This window comes from Gambusia affinis, linkage group LG11 (assembly GCF_019740435.1).
Source record: "Gambusia affinis linkage group LG11, SWU_Gaff_1.0, whole genome shotgun sequence".
NCBI classification, from domain to species: domain Eukaryota; kingdom Metazoa; phylum Chordata; class Actinopteri; order Cyprinodontiformes; family Poeciliidae; genus Gambusia; species Gambusia affinis.
The window spans coordinates 23565734-23581178 of record NC_057878.1 but is presented as its reverse complement, the minus strand read 5'-3'; the positions used below and the strand labels follow the sequence as shown (position 1 = coordinate 23581178).

At 36.3% G+C, this 15445-nt stretch overlaps 1 protein-coding gene across 6 annotated transcripts in view; it reads right to left on the bottom strand.

Moving 5' to 3' along the window:
• Positions 1–15445, bottom strand: part of LOC122840311 (partitioning defective 3 homolog B-like) — a 218629-nt gene that overhangs the window by 75811 nt on the left and 127373 nt on the right. For all 6 annotated transcript variants that reach the window (XM_044132600.1, XM_044132598.1, XM_044132601.1 and 3 more), the window contains 2 exons: positions 3272–3382; positions 2667–3050 (listed from right to left, as the gene is read on the bottom strand). In XM_044132600.1, coding sequence (XP_043988535.1) covers positions 2667–3050; positions 3272–3382 — 495 coding nt within the window. The remainder of the gene's footprint in view (positions 1–2666; positions 3051–3271; positions 3383–15445) is intronic.

The window sequence follows — 15445 nt, the reverse complement described above, 5'->3', positions numbered from 1 at the left end:
TGGTATAAAACAAGGTATCCGACACATATTTAAATATATGCTCATGAGAATAAAAGTGCTAAATATACTAAGCACCTGTGATCAACGTTAATTGAGCATTTTACTATGTATTCTGTCATGATGGACAGGTGTTTGTGTTCAGTTAGATCTTGTCATAATAAGTTCTTTATAATTGTCATTCAGTTTCTAATTGTTTGGTTACATTACAAGCATTTACTGGGGTAAACTGGTTTCTTAAAATGGAAAAAAAAATATATTTTTTCACATTCAATTTATTTATTTGTAGCCTGTCATCGCTCACAAAACACCTTTTCTGAGCATGTGGGTGTGCATTTTAGTGCACATGTCTAAGCAGCCATGCTTCACTGCTTTGCTAATGTACTGATGGAAGGCAGTCCTTGGCGATCCTGTTTATCTCTGTATCCCACATGCCTCCGGTGGCTCTGACCTCTGTTAATGCACACATACAGACACCGCTGCTGACACACCACCTTCTTTTTCCAGCCACATCGATTACCGTCAGCCAATACCTGGACTTCCTTTAGTCTGCATCATCAGGTTTCAGGAAGTGATGATAAATGAACAGCACTATCTGCCAAGACTGCCGGTCATGGTTAGACGACTCCAAAATCGAGACCTTCTCTGACTTTTGCTACTTCTTTTGAGGAAATATGGACATCTTGGAAAATAAATACTGAATATTATAAAATAAGGAAGGAACTAAGCAACAAAGCACCACAATGTCTATAAATAAAATCAAGAAAAATACCCTCTAATAATAAACATATCAGACTTGTTATAAGGTGCAAATAAAAGAAAGTGCTTTCATAAGAAAGCCTTTCAAAATGGCTGGGATTAACATACTTAACAATAAATATCAGCATGGAAGCCAAAGCAAGCTGAGTACATTTACATAATCCAAAATACATGTAGGGAGACCAGGGATTATGGGACACGAGTGTAAAACCCGGAGTTAAGGTCAAAGATGCAAATTTTCATAAAATATGTCACATATTCTTTATCCACATGTAACTTAAATGAAAATTACTTTATTTAAACAGTCATTACCTGCCAAACCACATTTTCTACCACCTTAAAATAAAACATGCACTGGTGAGCACAACTCTCCTACTCAATATGAATCCCATAATCTATTGTAGAAGTCAAGGACAAGGCACTGAAATATATACAATTTTGCATGAAGAAAACAATACAAGAAAGGCGGCCAGGAAACGGCTCCATGGAGGATGGAGCTGTCCATCAAGACAGCTGGCATCCTCACTTTTCTGATAGGTACACAAGATGAAAAGACGAGTGTGTGTTAGAGTATATGTACTGGTTGATATGTTCCAGAATTAGAGAACTGTTACTGATTTGATAAAATGTAAAGAAGTAGGAGTATCATACTGAAGCTTCAAGCAGAAAATTCACTCACTAAAATCTCACTCTCTGATCATACTAAAAGTAAGCTTCTGCAAGACAGCAGAGAGAAAAATGTTAGCATGAATTACACTGAAGGAGTGATGCAACAATTGAGAGAAAACAACAGAGTAAGTCTGGGTTCTGGTCACTTCCTTTTTCTGTAGTTTGATTAATTCATGACCAACCTATTCACCAACAATAAAGAATCATAGAGTCATCACCTGAGAAATGTTGTACTTGTGTTTTGATATAATGTTTAAAAGTCATTTTCTAAAATCTACTCATGTCATTTGTGCTTAATTAAAATATTGTGGCCTAAACCTATCCAGAATATAAAAAAAAATTACATGAATTATTTCATGTCAAATGACATGTTAAACTCAAACCAAAAGCTTTTTGTTGACACATACAACATTTTACAATAGTCCAAGTTGTTATTTTTTTAGAAAGTTTAAATTCCACATTTACCACAAGGCTTTCATTGATGTACTTCTTTCATCAGAAATGCAGTATCTAGTGCAAGACTTAGCGTATTGATCCACCCTAGAATAAGTTTGGCATTAAAACAGAACATCAACAGAAATCTGTGGAGACTGGAAGCTTAAATTGAGATTTTTTTTTTTTAAGTAAATCTGCAAGATTGCAGATTTATTGTGTACTGTGCTGACATCATAGGTTCCATTTGACATTTTCGCTAACATCTTCTTTTTTATCATGCTACCCCCACCAGTTTCCATCAGCTTTAGGATCTGCGTCAGTAAATCACAAATTATATTTTAACATAAAAAAAAAATAGCGCATGGAGATCTTGAACGCAACCTATGGAATATGGCAAACAACTTCTCTTATAACACTCAGTATTACACATACTGAATAATTTTGCTACAAAAATTATGCTAATTGATGTGAGGATTCTAAATTTTACCACTTTAATATAAACCGAACCAAAAATATGTATTCCCGTTCATTGTTTTTAAATAACCCAGGCCACCACATCTACTTAAATTTGTTAATGAAATGCAACAATGGTCTTTCGTCATCATTAATATTATTATTTCATTTTTGGTTTCACATATTGTCTGTTTTTCAATCATCCGTTAGATTTTGTAATTTCTGTGTGTGATAAATTTAGGAGGTTATGTGCTTCTATGAGCTTCAAATACTAAAATACCATCTATAAAAAAAAAATAAAAAATGGTGACCTTGAACAAAAGTGCTTCACAGATAAAGTCACTGAACCCCACCTGTCACTTGGAGGCACTGGGGAAGGAGTGAGCGGTGATGTAGCTCCAGAACCTCTAGGCTTGTTAACTTTGGCATACAGCCTATCAATGGGGTCATCATCGGGAAGAACTCCAGCATCGTTAACATGCTTCCCATGTCCTGGGAAGCTGGGAGGGCCCTGTGGCGAAGGCGAGCGGGCATGAGCGTGCTGAACTGAACTGTAGAGAGGTGACTGTGGCAGCGGCGGTGGCCCTGAACCCATCGCTCGGTCCCTGAAGGACTGTATCCTGGCATAGTTTGGGTCGGCATCATCATCCTCGAAGTGTGGATATGCTGCCCCACCACTGCCACCCTGCTGGTCTCTGGGCAATTTTTCCTGCAGCTCAGGATGCACAGCTTCAATCCTTAAAGAGAAACAAAGGAACAATTACTCCCTGTTACAGAGCAACAGTAATTAATTTAGTAGGCTACTAATAATTCACAATCAAGACCTGTCACAGAGAAAGAGTTTTACCAAAAGCATGCAGCAGAACAAAGTTGTTAGCAGGGAAATAGTAGAAAATCCTGTGATCAAAGAACAATGTGTGGTAAGTTTGCTAATCATATTTTAGAGAAGGTTCCTTACCTTTCTCTCTCTTCTCTCATCCTTTCAAGCTCCAGGTCACTCAGAACGTCTGATTTTTGTCGTTGCACAGCGGCCTTTGCCTCCTTCTTTTCCTCTTTTTTCTTTCCAAACCTGGACACAAATAGAAAGTGAAATACATAAACAACATGTTGCCAAGAAAATCATGTTTACACAAAAAATCAGGTCTATTATAATTTTTTTTTTTTGCCAAAACCCAAGTAATCAGCTGAATTTCTATTGTTAAACTGTTGGAGATCTGTCAAGTTGTGTGGGAATCAGCTGTTAACAGCCCTTTTCTGGTCCTGCCACAATTTCCTCTGTCAGGTTGAGGTCTGGGCTTTGACTGGTCCAGTCCAGAACATCCACCTTGTTGTCCCTAAGCTCCTTGTGCATAGGTTTAGCTGGACGTTTTGAGTCATTGTCTTGCTGGATATCAAATGTTCTCCGAAACAGCAGTTCTTTTGAAGATGGAAAAAGATGGTCTTTCAGGACTTCTGCCAAACAAAACGTCTTGTCTGATGGCTAAAACGCTATTTTTGGGTCTCATTAAACTAAAATAAATTTCTTCCCTTTGGCTGTACAGTCTATCGTGTTTTCAGTGGAATATTAGTTTTGCTAAACAAGTATTTAAATTTTAGTATTAAAACAAAGTAAGTGCACATTTTATTACCTTGGTTGCATAGGCCGTATTTCCTGCTGAAGTTTTCTCATTTTTGAAACAAAAGTTTATACAAATCTCATTATCTTGATAAGCTCAGGTCTTGGGAGGAAATGTGTCATTCTAATCTCATTGAAAGTTCTCCATTCTGTAATTCAAAAGTTCAAATGTACAAGATGCTTTAATGCTCTGCCTAAATGTATCTTAAAAAAGCTGAAGCTTATTAAACTTTAGAGCACAGCTACGCAGCGGGTGCGACATACTGAATTGAGCCAGTCAAACCTGCTAAATAGTTAATATGTCCAACACGCCAACTGTGACCTTATAACACAGCTAATGTTTTATTTATCAAGTGAATATATTGATGAATTATCCTTCTGTCTACATTTCTGCTATGTAATACCGTGGACATTTTTGAAGTATCGCTCCCCCTGCTTATGTATTATTTAAAAGCAAATCCAGTGCTACATTACACTGGGACTGGCTTGTTGTTTTGGCTTTAATAAAAACAAAAGTGCACTTTGAACACTGGGGTAATAGGTTTCTTTGAAATGCCTAATGTGGACTGGGAGGTAAAGCCTATTTACCACCCATGGAGGAGTGACTCGATGGGCAATGAAGGGCTCCAATCATCTGTGTGTATTAGCAGCATGTGTGTGTATTTGCCACACAGGGGACAAGCCTTACTTTAATTACAGCTACCTACAGAGGCTTACCCTTTCTTTCAAATCTCTCCTCCCTGCATTTACCACTCCTTTTGCCACGGTTCCTTCTCAAAATTTTCACTTCTTTATAGCAGAGCCGTTTCTTTTCGCTCACTTTCTTCACTTTATCTTTTTCCCATGTGTACATTAACTCACTTTTAACAAATCTTCCGGCTCTTTATCAAGTTTTCCTCTCTTGAACTTTACCCTGACCCTCTCTAGGGTTGAGATACCTACCATGACTAAAAATCTTTTCCTGCAAAATATGCAAAAGTATCAATGGCATCTTGCAATATGTTCCCTCTCTTCTAATCTTGTTGATCCTACTGATGTCTTTGGCCCTCAGGCTGCTGCCTTAGCTGACAACAGAAGACATGGTGGTACTGGAAACCAAGAACTCAAAGAAAATTTGCAACATCTTCTAACAAATTCTAAGTTACCCGAGTTGTCCAGTTTATAATCCAAATAAATCACTAAGAATTGTTCACCCTGTCTACTGTGAACCTGGCTCTTCTCAAGTCCACAAACAGTTTTTTTGTTTTTGCCAAAGTGAGCTCTAAGAAGTGGAGAAAATTTCACCAGTAGCTGAAATCACTAGTGTAGAAAGCACAGAGGAAAATATAGAGGACGTGAAAATCACAGAATGGGGCTCACATATGCTGGGGTACTTGTTGTGTAGAGGAACCTTCAGTAAGGTCAGTAGCTAAAAACCTCCAGAATTCACGTTTGCAACGGATAAGTCATTCCTGCAAAATCCACAACTCAATTCAATATCCAGGGTTTCCTTGAATTATTTTCAATTAACTAATACTGAATTTGTATTGTATTATAATTTGAACTGAGTTAGACTATATGTGGCTGGATTAAAATCTGACTATATTTCTGGACTGCATATGATTGAATTGGAATGATATGAATTTAATGTGGACTAGCGTAGATTTGTTAAAACTGTCATCTGAATTGGTTTGAGATGATGTTTGTGGTGAAAAAGTACAAAAAAAAATAAGTGGATCAAACTAAATACAATACAATATGATAATGCAATCACACTGCTGATGAGAGACAACACTTAAAACCAGTTTAAGTTCTCAAATAGGTAACTGAAAGCCAGATAATGACTCTTTACTGCAGTGTAATGAACGATCAGTTTCTGCTGAGGTTTCAGATGCTACTGCCAGAATTTGGGATTAAAAGCATGAATCCCCAAACCTTTACTGTCTTATGTGAACAATTTGGGATAGTGGTGGCAGTAGTAAATCAATGTACAGAGTGTTTTCTTGGCAAGGTTGAAGCCCCATAATGCTGATCAATGATCATTGGAATGCCACCACCTACCTGATTATTGTTGCTGACCATGGCTATCCTCTTGTGGTGACCATTTACTTTATTATTGGATGTGTTTAGTATGAAAATAAACCTCAGGGCTCTGGTGGTTAGATTGGTGTTTCTGTGACAGTTAGTTCAGTGAATGTAATTATTTATTGTTCTAAGAAAAAAAACAAAAAAAAAACAATATCCCCTTCTTGAAGTCTGTCCTTATTTCTGAACTTTTTGTATTCTGCAGCATTTACTGTGTTTGAACACAACATCACACAGTACACAGATTTCACCTAAGATACTAGATATTAAAATATTAACCATTGGCTTTTTTAACCATTGCTGCTTCTTCCATCAACTTTTTTTCTTTTTTTTTTGAAAGAGTGTTTGTGACAGGAGGCTTTGGACAATAAATTCATGTGATTTTTTACTTTGAAGCTTGTGAAACTTTATTACCTGGAATGTGTATGTTTAGACAAACAAAAACAAAACATTATTGTTGTAAAATTATCCAAAACCTATGTTTGGGTCCATTGTAGTTAAGTGTATTTTGTACTACAGTGGACCCCTTGTATTCAAGGAGTTGGTATCAAATAGCTAAAAATCCTCTAATATGTGGGACTCCCATCAAAATGCTTATTTCGAACCAATGTAATAGTAGAAATACCAAAAGGACCTTAATATACATGAATATACCCAGTATATTCGGAAAACTAGCATCCACACTTATCCTCATCTCCACTAGTGGGACTACAGACAATCAGCATCAGTCAAGAAATTTGGTTCTGATAGGAACATGGCAATATGAAAACAAAATATCAGCAATATATTTTTCTATTTTTCTTTTCCATTTAAAAAAAAATACCTGCCACTCTTCTTTAAATTTAGTTGAGAAATGTTCCTGGCTGAAAGCTAATTTTATTCCAATTTCATTATGTTATGTTACTAACAGTTCTGGCTTTTGTAATTGAGGACAATGCTTGGATCTCTTCTGATAATGTTGCTCATGTCCGGTTCTGGGAAACTTTTCCTATTCGTACTTGTTAACTGTTGGGAACACTGGCTTTGACCTGAAATGAATATATGTCTTGGCAGGAAAAATATATATTTCTTGTCATGTGTGCTTTTTTAAAAATAATTTCATGAAGTTGTTAGAGCTGCCTGACAGCAGGTCCAGTTTAATATTCTTTCATTTCAAACATCTTTTGTCCAACAAGAACTATTATTTAAATCACATACCATTAGCTAGACATAACCACTGCACAAGACTATGCGAAAGTGACTCAGGATAGACTAATTCACCTGTGGTTTTCATTTTCAAGTTCTTTTATTCCTCTCAGTTTAAATGTGAGGGCAGAGAGGAGAAGTGGTCATACAGAAGTGAACCAAAATTAAAAATGATTAATAAACAACCACTTCTAGCACAAGACCATCCAGAACAAATTTACACGTGAGAACATCATGGCTCGAACACCATTTCACAAGGAATATGAGAGTAAGATTAACAGATGATTAGCAGCCAGTTAGGAAGAATTTATTACCTCTTGTCCTGTCATTAGAGGGAACAGAGCGGTGACTAATGAATACTAATAAGCTAAAACCACAATCTGCGTAGAAGGCTTTTTTATTAGGGGAAAAACATTTAACCAAGCTTCTTGGCACCTCTCCCAGCAGAAGAAAATGACATGACAAAGAAATATTTAATTACTAACCTGTAACCTGTAAGTTATGGAGAAAAGGCTGAGCTTTTGAAATGGTCATGTTGAGATTTTCTTTTAGCTGCAGATGCACCCTTTGCTACAAAAGGATCAAGCATTCACTAAAGGAATGTTACTTTATTGCATTTTAGGAAATAAAGTCATTATTTTCTTATTTCAAATGTAAAATAAATGGTTTATTTGCAGCTTTTGGTGTATTTTTAATATTGTATGAAATGGCTTAATCAGTTAAAAGAAAAAATCTTCAGAATTTGCCCAATTCTTCATCTGATTAATCGATTAATCGTCAGAAAAATCAATTACAAAGAAATCCTTAGGTGCAGCTCTAAACTTATACAAACAGTAAGAAATTTAACAGTCAAGCAAACAGGTCTTCTTTAAACCTTGCAAGAAACATGCAAATAGATATGAATACTTAGCACACAAAGAACTGACCAATGTGCTTCTGTGATTCATTGATGAGGAGAAAACTCACTAACAAGGAAAATTAGCAGGAACATCTGTGACTCTCACTTCAACCATTATGTTTATTCTTGTCCCCTTCTCTCCCTCCCTCATTCTTCTACTGCTTAGACACGCCCTGCATTGCTATCATTGGCAAATGGATCCCAAGAGAACGGGTGATTGACAGATGCGTTGCAATGCAGAGCACATGTGCGCACACTCATACACACAAACGCAGATGATTGGCAGGCGTGACATCAGACTGTGACATCCCAATGACTTCCTGTCACCATGCTTGATTGGCAGAGTCCTTCCTCTGTTTCAAACATGTGCTCTGTCATTATTAGGCAACAACAGACGAAGGTTGGCTGGAGGAACGCAGATGATGCAGATGCTTCCTTAAAGTGTCTACATATTGTGAAGGGAGATAATTTTGAGAGATCTTGGTTCATGTTTTATCCATCTTCAAAAATATAAACAGAAATGTCAAACAAATTCAAAGCTTATATATCTTTAGTGGTTAGGCTTTAATATGGAACCTATATGAACTACAGAAGGTATGGAAGTGATGAACAAATGGAAGGAAGCATGGAAGTGTAGATAAATAGATGGATGCTTCTGCATAAGGATGAATCAACAGCAGGAAATGTTCTGATTTCTGAATATTTTGGTGTTCACAAATCACAGGCAGAAGTGGGTAGTGACCAGTTACATTCACCTGAGAAATTTTATGGTGACTCTAACCACCTCTGATCACATAGTTCATCCTCTATTATCATTTATCAACAAGTGGCAAGTTTCTGAGTGTGAGTTCATCTCTGATATTTCAGCAAAATTATGTTCCACAGGAAAAAAAACAAACAAAAAAAACATGAATAGGTGAACCTGCAAATACTAAATCACGAATAAGCGAGACTTCACTGTACTTCATATTCCAGACTTTTCTAAACTTTTACTCAAACCTAGGATCCTAGTCCATATCTTGAAGGCTTATCCAAAACTGGAAACTATTTGCCAGACTTTTCCATGATTCTAACCAGACTGAAAAACACAATTTAAATCAAGTCTAAGTCACTTCTCCATACCCATGTATATTCTAAATCTATCCTGATTCTGATAGAAAGGACATTTACATTTTTGTTTTCTGTAATTAACCTCACCTCACTTCAAGTAACAAGACAAAGTGTATTTTTTCCTGGACAATAATTTTACCCAAATAAGACTTTTTCTGTGCAAAGTATAGCAACTTTTATGTATATAAAAATACCAAACAAAGTTAATTCATTTGTTTGTAAACAGATGCCAAAAGAATATAGAACTGAGGTGACAATGTACAATAAGATTATATATATATATATATATATATATATATATATATATATATATATATATATATATATATATATATATATATATATAATTTTATATTGAGGGTACAAAGAATTAGCCAGAAAAGCAATCATTTTCTCTTAGCAGAGGTTTCATATTTTTCTCAGTGCAGAGGTTTCATATTTACATTTGGTGGCCATATCTGCACCTTTAACAGTTACACTAATGTGGCACCTTGAGATGTCAAAACACCAAGAGACATCTTCTTAGTTCACACACAGATAGAGGATAACCAATCACAAAATATTCATCAAATGATGAGTGCTGCACCATCAACGGAAGGCCATTTTCTGCCATCACCATTTTCATCTATCTACCACACACACATTCAAAAACACAGACTCATACAGTATCTACAGATTTGGACTAATATGCCTCGCATGAAGCTCAACCATTACGCGGCCCACAATGGAGCTAGTCAGTCCTAATGGGCCCCACCGTGGTGATGGGCTAATAGTCCCAACGATGGAGCACTTTAAGTCTAACAGAGGTGCTGCATTAGGACTGGTAGGAGAGAGTAAAAATAGTGGGTGAGGAGCTAGAAGGGAAAATAAATGGTAGAATGTTAGAGAAAGTATAATTAGAGTCACCAATGAGAGGAAAAGAAAGAGAGCAGAGTCAAGGCTCAAAGGCTCCTTTGCTTGGTGGCTCCATTTGTAATTATGCCGCTTTCTGGGTTTTAAGCTTAGCTGAGCCAGTGGCACAAAAACATACAGATATGAAAATGCAAAAATAATAATAAAAAAAGAGTGACAGAGTGAGCTGTAAGAGCAGCAGTGCTTGAGTATATGCCAGCAGGAGACCAAGCATTCATTATCATAGATTCATCATAAATTTGCACTATTTTAAAGCCGAAAATGAGCGGTGGGCACAGATATTTGCAATACATTGCAACAACACAATGCCCTGGCAAGAGTGGCGGCCATCCGTTTATCATTGCTGCCAGACCTTGTCCTTTCCAAGTCTAGGCCATATTATAATTTGTACAGAGAACTCTACTTCATTGTGCCTTTCACATCCACCAAAATGCATGAGTCAATTATTAAAGTAATATCTGATTAACTAAAATACAACTAAGAAATGTATTAAAACTTAAACTTTTAATCTGAACTAAACAGGAACAGAATTGTAAAAGGGTCACATAATTGTAGCACAGTTTGGAGAGTGCAAAAACAAACCTCCCATCCCATGAGCAAACTATATAACAACCATCTGACTGTGTGACCAATCATGTTTAATCATCATATGAATATTCATCATGGTGGGATGGTTACCATGGAGCGAGCACACACACACACACACGCCTACAAATACACACGCAGATGATGGGCATATCTGATTGGCAGGTGGCGACAGTTCAGATGACAGAACCAGCTGTCCACATTAAAGGGCATTTCAAACAAACATTTGGAGTCTGACTTTCATGGCTCAGTTGAAAATTAGAGTTGGGAACCTTTTATACAATAATGTGAAAATTTATTTCTAAGCGTTGCTTTTATGTCAAGCTCTAAAAGGTTTTATTAAGTTATTCAACCTTCCTGAATTGTGATTTTTTATTTATTTTTTATTTTTTTCCAGCCTATTTAAGGTCATGCCATAAGATCTTAATTGAAATGAAGTTTGTACTTTGACTCTGGTGTGCTTTAGATCATTGTTATGCTAAATAACTAGAACTTTAAGTCACCAACAGATTGCTGAATATTTTTCAGGATTTTGTGCTACAGAGCAAAATTCATGGTTTCATCGGTTTGTCTGTGTCCTGAAGAAAACCCAGACTTTTCATGACTGACACATCCACTGAATCAGAGCTAATAAAATCTCAGGGTGGGAGTAATTGCTTTTTTTTTTTTTTTTCCCAGGATACTTAGGATAGCTTTTTTCACTTGAAACTGAATAGCAGCAAATCTTAAAATAATTTTTTGTGCTTATTCACATTATCTTGGTGTGATATTAAAACTTGCCTATCTATGCATAAAAAATATCAAGAATATATAAGAAATATGTAAAGTGGTGAACACTTGTATGATTTTGAGTTCTTTTACCTTTAACTTGGGAAATGTAAATAAGATAAAAAAAAAATAAAAAAAAAATAAAAAAACACTGTTTCCTGGGTGTTACTGTAAACAAACAGAAATAGATGTCATCACTCCAAACATAACAGTTGTGTTTTATAGCATATATTCCAATAAGACTAAGTACAATTGAGTAAGGTTGAGTAATCCATACTGCCACCCCTCTAGAACCATTAGGCCAATCAAAGGTGCCCTCAGATGAATATGACAAATCAGCAGCTCTGCCTGGGTTGAACTATACTGAATAGGTCCAATTTGCTTTCTCAGTCTACCACCATTACATGCAATCAAATGCAGATACGGGAGCAGGAGCTGAGGGGAGCAGATGGAGAAGAAAAATTGGAATGATGCAAAGATTAGGAGAGGTGGGTTCTGACAGACAGAGGGAGAGAGGGGAGGCGAGGTATATGACTAGAGAAGAGAGGAGGATTGAAAGGTTGAGACTATCAGTAGGCTCTTATCGAGACACTCTTATGGTGATGAGTGATGAGGTGTAGAGGAAAGGTCTAAAAATATCACTGGATGTCGTATATGGTTTCTTACAGTGCTTGTGGCTGAGTGTGATGGGAAAACAGGTAGTCAGGAGAAAAGAAGGAGGTGTATGTTCGAAGACAGAAATGTCATTTATGCATGTAGCATGAGAAAACGGTCATCAACAAAAGTGGTTGGTGGGGCTGCCATAACCTATTTTGAACGTTGGAGCACTTAAAACCACCTAAGATGATAAGCTTTAAGTGAGGGGAGTAAAGAAATACACCTCCTGGTATGTCAAGTAATTCAGCTAGATTAAAGTGAAAGAAATTAATGCAGGGAGGACCAACGTATACATTAGTTGTGCACAAATGACAAAAGAAACATCTGAGGCCTCAACAAAAAGTCTTCATGTGTTATAAAGTTGACTTTCTTACTTATAAAATGGAGATAATAAACAATTAAGTTGTAATATTTGAAATTAATATTTCTATTTCTTCAGTTTACTGCTGATCTTGTTTTTTTTTTCTTTGTCATTTTAGGATTATAATCCAAATCAGGGGTCTGCAACCTTTACAGTCCAAAGGTATGTTTTCACCAAATGTCACATGGGATTTTGAAAGAAGAAAACTTAAAATTTTTGATGACTACTGTATCAAATCCCATGCTATTTTCAAAGAGCTAATGTTTTATATTTGTTTATAGGCTCTTACAATAAATAAAAACATATGTTGTTAGAAAAAATAAAGACGATGATATTTTCTTTTATGGGATGGTTTGGGACAATAATGCAACTAAAAAGGCATGTAGTCTCTCACCTAATGGGATGAAAAGTAGCTTCTTTTAGTAAATGAATGACTTGTTCTTGTTATTAGTATTTAAAAATATTAGTTGGTAGCCTGTGTAGAAGATCCGAAAAACAACTTAAGGCTCTGGTGCAGCAGGTTTCAGACCCCTGATCTAACCTTTTACAACATTAAACATTAGAAAATCTTTTTTTTTTAAAGTCTATATTAGTATAAAACTGGTGTCACAATAAAGGGGTGTTTAAAATGTTTTCTTAAGAGTCCTTAAATGAGCCACTCATGTCTTTGACTAGCCATTTTTTGTGACCAATTTTTATAAGTCACAGTTTATTTGCGAGAGCATGTCTGTCAAAATTGAACTGCATTTTTCACTCTTTGCAATGACATTCACAGCAAAAAATAAATAAATAAAAAAGCTGCTGTGGCGTCCTATCAGCGTGATGTGACCTGAACTGCAAGCTGCACTCAGCTGAAACACGTGTTATTGAATTTTGTGATGAACAAAGTGAGAAAACTTGTGATAAAACTGTAAACAGGACTTTCTGTTAACAATGGCTTTCCATTTTCCAAAAAGACCAGATGAACGGTGGGTACAGCTAATACATGTCCTATCAATCGGTTCAGCCATCTAAGTTATGGGTCTCTGCAGCTTATTCAGAGTTTCCAGGCACATCTCTGCTATCTCTCTGATCAATGCTCCCCTTGCGTGACCTGTCAGTTTATGAGGAAGGCCATGTTTCAGTCAGTATGCAGCTTCAGAATTTTTAAAACTCAGAATATGAATGAGAGAAACTATAAGAGAAAGAAGAAAACACTGTTAAAGAAAAGCGCATGAAAACGTATTCAATTGTACTAAATTTGCTCGCATTAGTTTAATTGTCCAATATTTCACTTTAAATAACATGTAATTTTGAGATGAAATCAATGTGATAAAAAGGGACTTTGAAATCTGGAAGTGTTTTTCTGTGTTCTGGTTCAAACGGATTGCTTTTGAAAGCCTGTTTTGAAAGACTGCAGCTATATTTTGAGTATCAAATTGCATGCAACTGTTTTTCTTAAGATCTGTATCTATGTAATGGTCATGTGAAAACCCACTTCAAAAACTTGCACAGTGAAGAAAAGAAACAGAAAAACTGTTATGAGGTAAGTTTGTCTTTTTTTTCGTTTTTTTTAAGTTGAAAGCGCAAACTGTTCATTGAAACACTCTGCTCCATTCATGCTGTGTTTCTATGAAGGCTGCATTCACACTGCGAGATAGTGTTAAAGTTAATAACACAAAATAGCTCCCGCAGATAATTTTCACCACCTCTTAAGGAAACTGGGGCACCACTAAGAGTAGTTCGGCTGTACCTGGGAGCAAAAGATAAAGCTTGACAAGGGAAAAAAAAAGACCTCTACATTTATGTCGTTCCTTTAGAGTGAGGCAGAGCAAACTGTTCACATAGTTTTCAGTGACAGACTTTATGGATACGATTTTCACATTAAGAATAGATTTGCTGTCAGCTGGAGTCAGCCTGCTGCATTGAGCACAACTCTGACATACAGTCCAGTAAATAAAAACATTCTCCTGAAGTGTCCTTTGTGTTGAACAGCAACACAAAGGACATTTAAAGGGGAACGTCAGGGCATGGTCCCTGCAAGGTTGGAACAACTATTTACTAAATCAACTATTGTAGGAACACATTGCTCAACAACTTCAAAATCAATCTGTAGACGGCGGCATCTGTTATACTTAAACAATAAATTATCAGTTTATACACAATAAGGCCTGCTTAAAGTATTTAACTTTACAAAATATATCCTGATATATTTTTGCTATATCACAATACACAACATATATCACAATTAGGCCTGTCACGATAGCAAATTTTGTTGAGCGAATAATTATTGCGATAAACTATAATATTGTTTAAAGACCTTTTTACACTGTTTTAATAGAAATGACGTAATAATGCATGCGATTTCCTGACAAAGATAGATCCACTTTATTTTCAAAAGAACGCTTAACACTGGAACTGATAAAATAAACAAATCAACCAAAAAACAAAAATAGATGATAAAGTCTGTTTACCATATTGCCCTTCAGTAATCATTAGATTTAAATAGAGAAGATGGGCACATCCGACTACCTGATGCAATAGTTCACACTACACGTTAGTTCACACCAACATTTTCCCCTTACATCAATCTTAGAACGTTGATAGTTCTAAGATTGTCGCTTGTGATTTGGTAACCAATCATCCTGTAGTGTGTGGTGTGTTAAGGTAGATTGTTGTGGCCACTCCGATCAAAATGAGGGGTTTTCCGTTAGCAGCCTGTTGAATGTGACAGGTAGCCAATCAGGAAGTGTGGATTCCCCTCCATGCTTTTTGAGGGGAAATTACAGAGGGGAATCCCAAACAGCTGACACGGCGCAACCCGAAGTCCAGCGGACATTGGAGATGATATGTGAAAACAACATTAATGTTTAGAAAACATTTTGTGCAAAGAATATAGAAATGACCAGAGGAGGAGTTGGAGCAAAACTGCTACGCAGTTAATGAACCCGGTAACTTTTCAGCTGTTCTTCGTTAACGTGACATAAATAAGTTATAA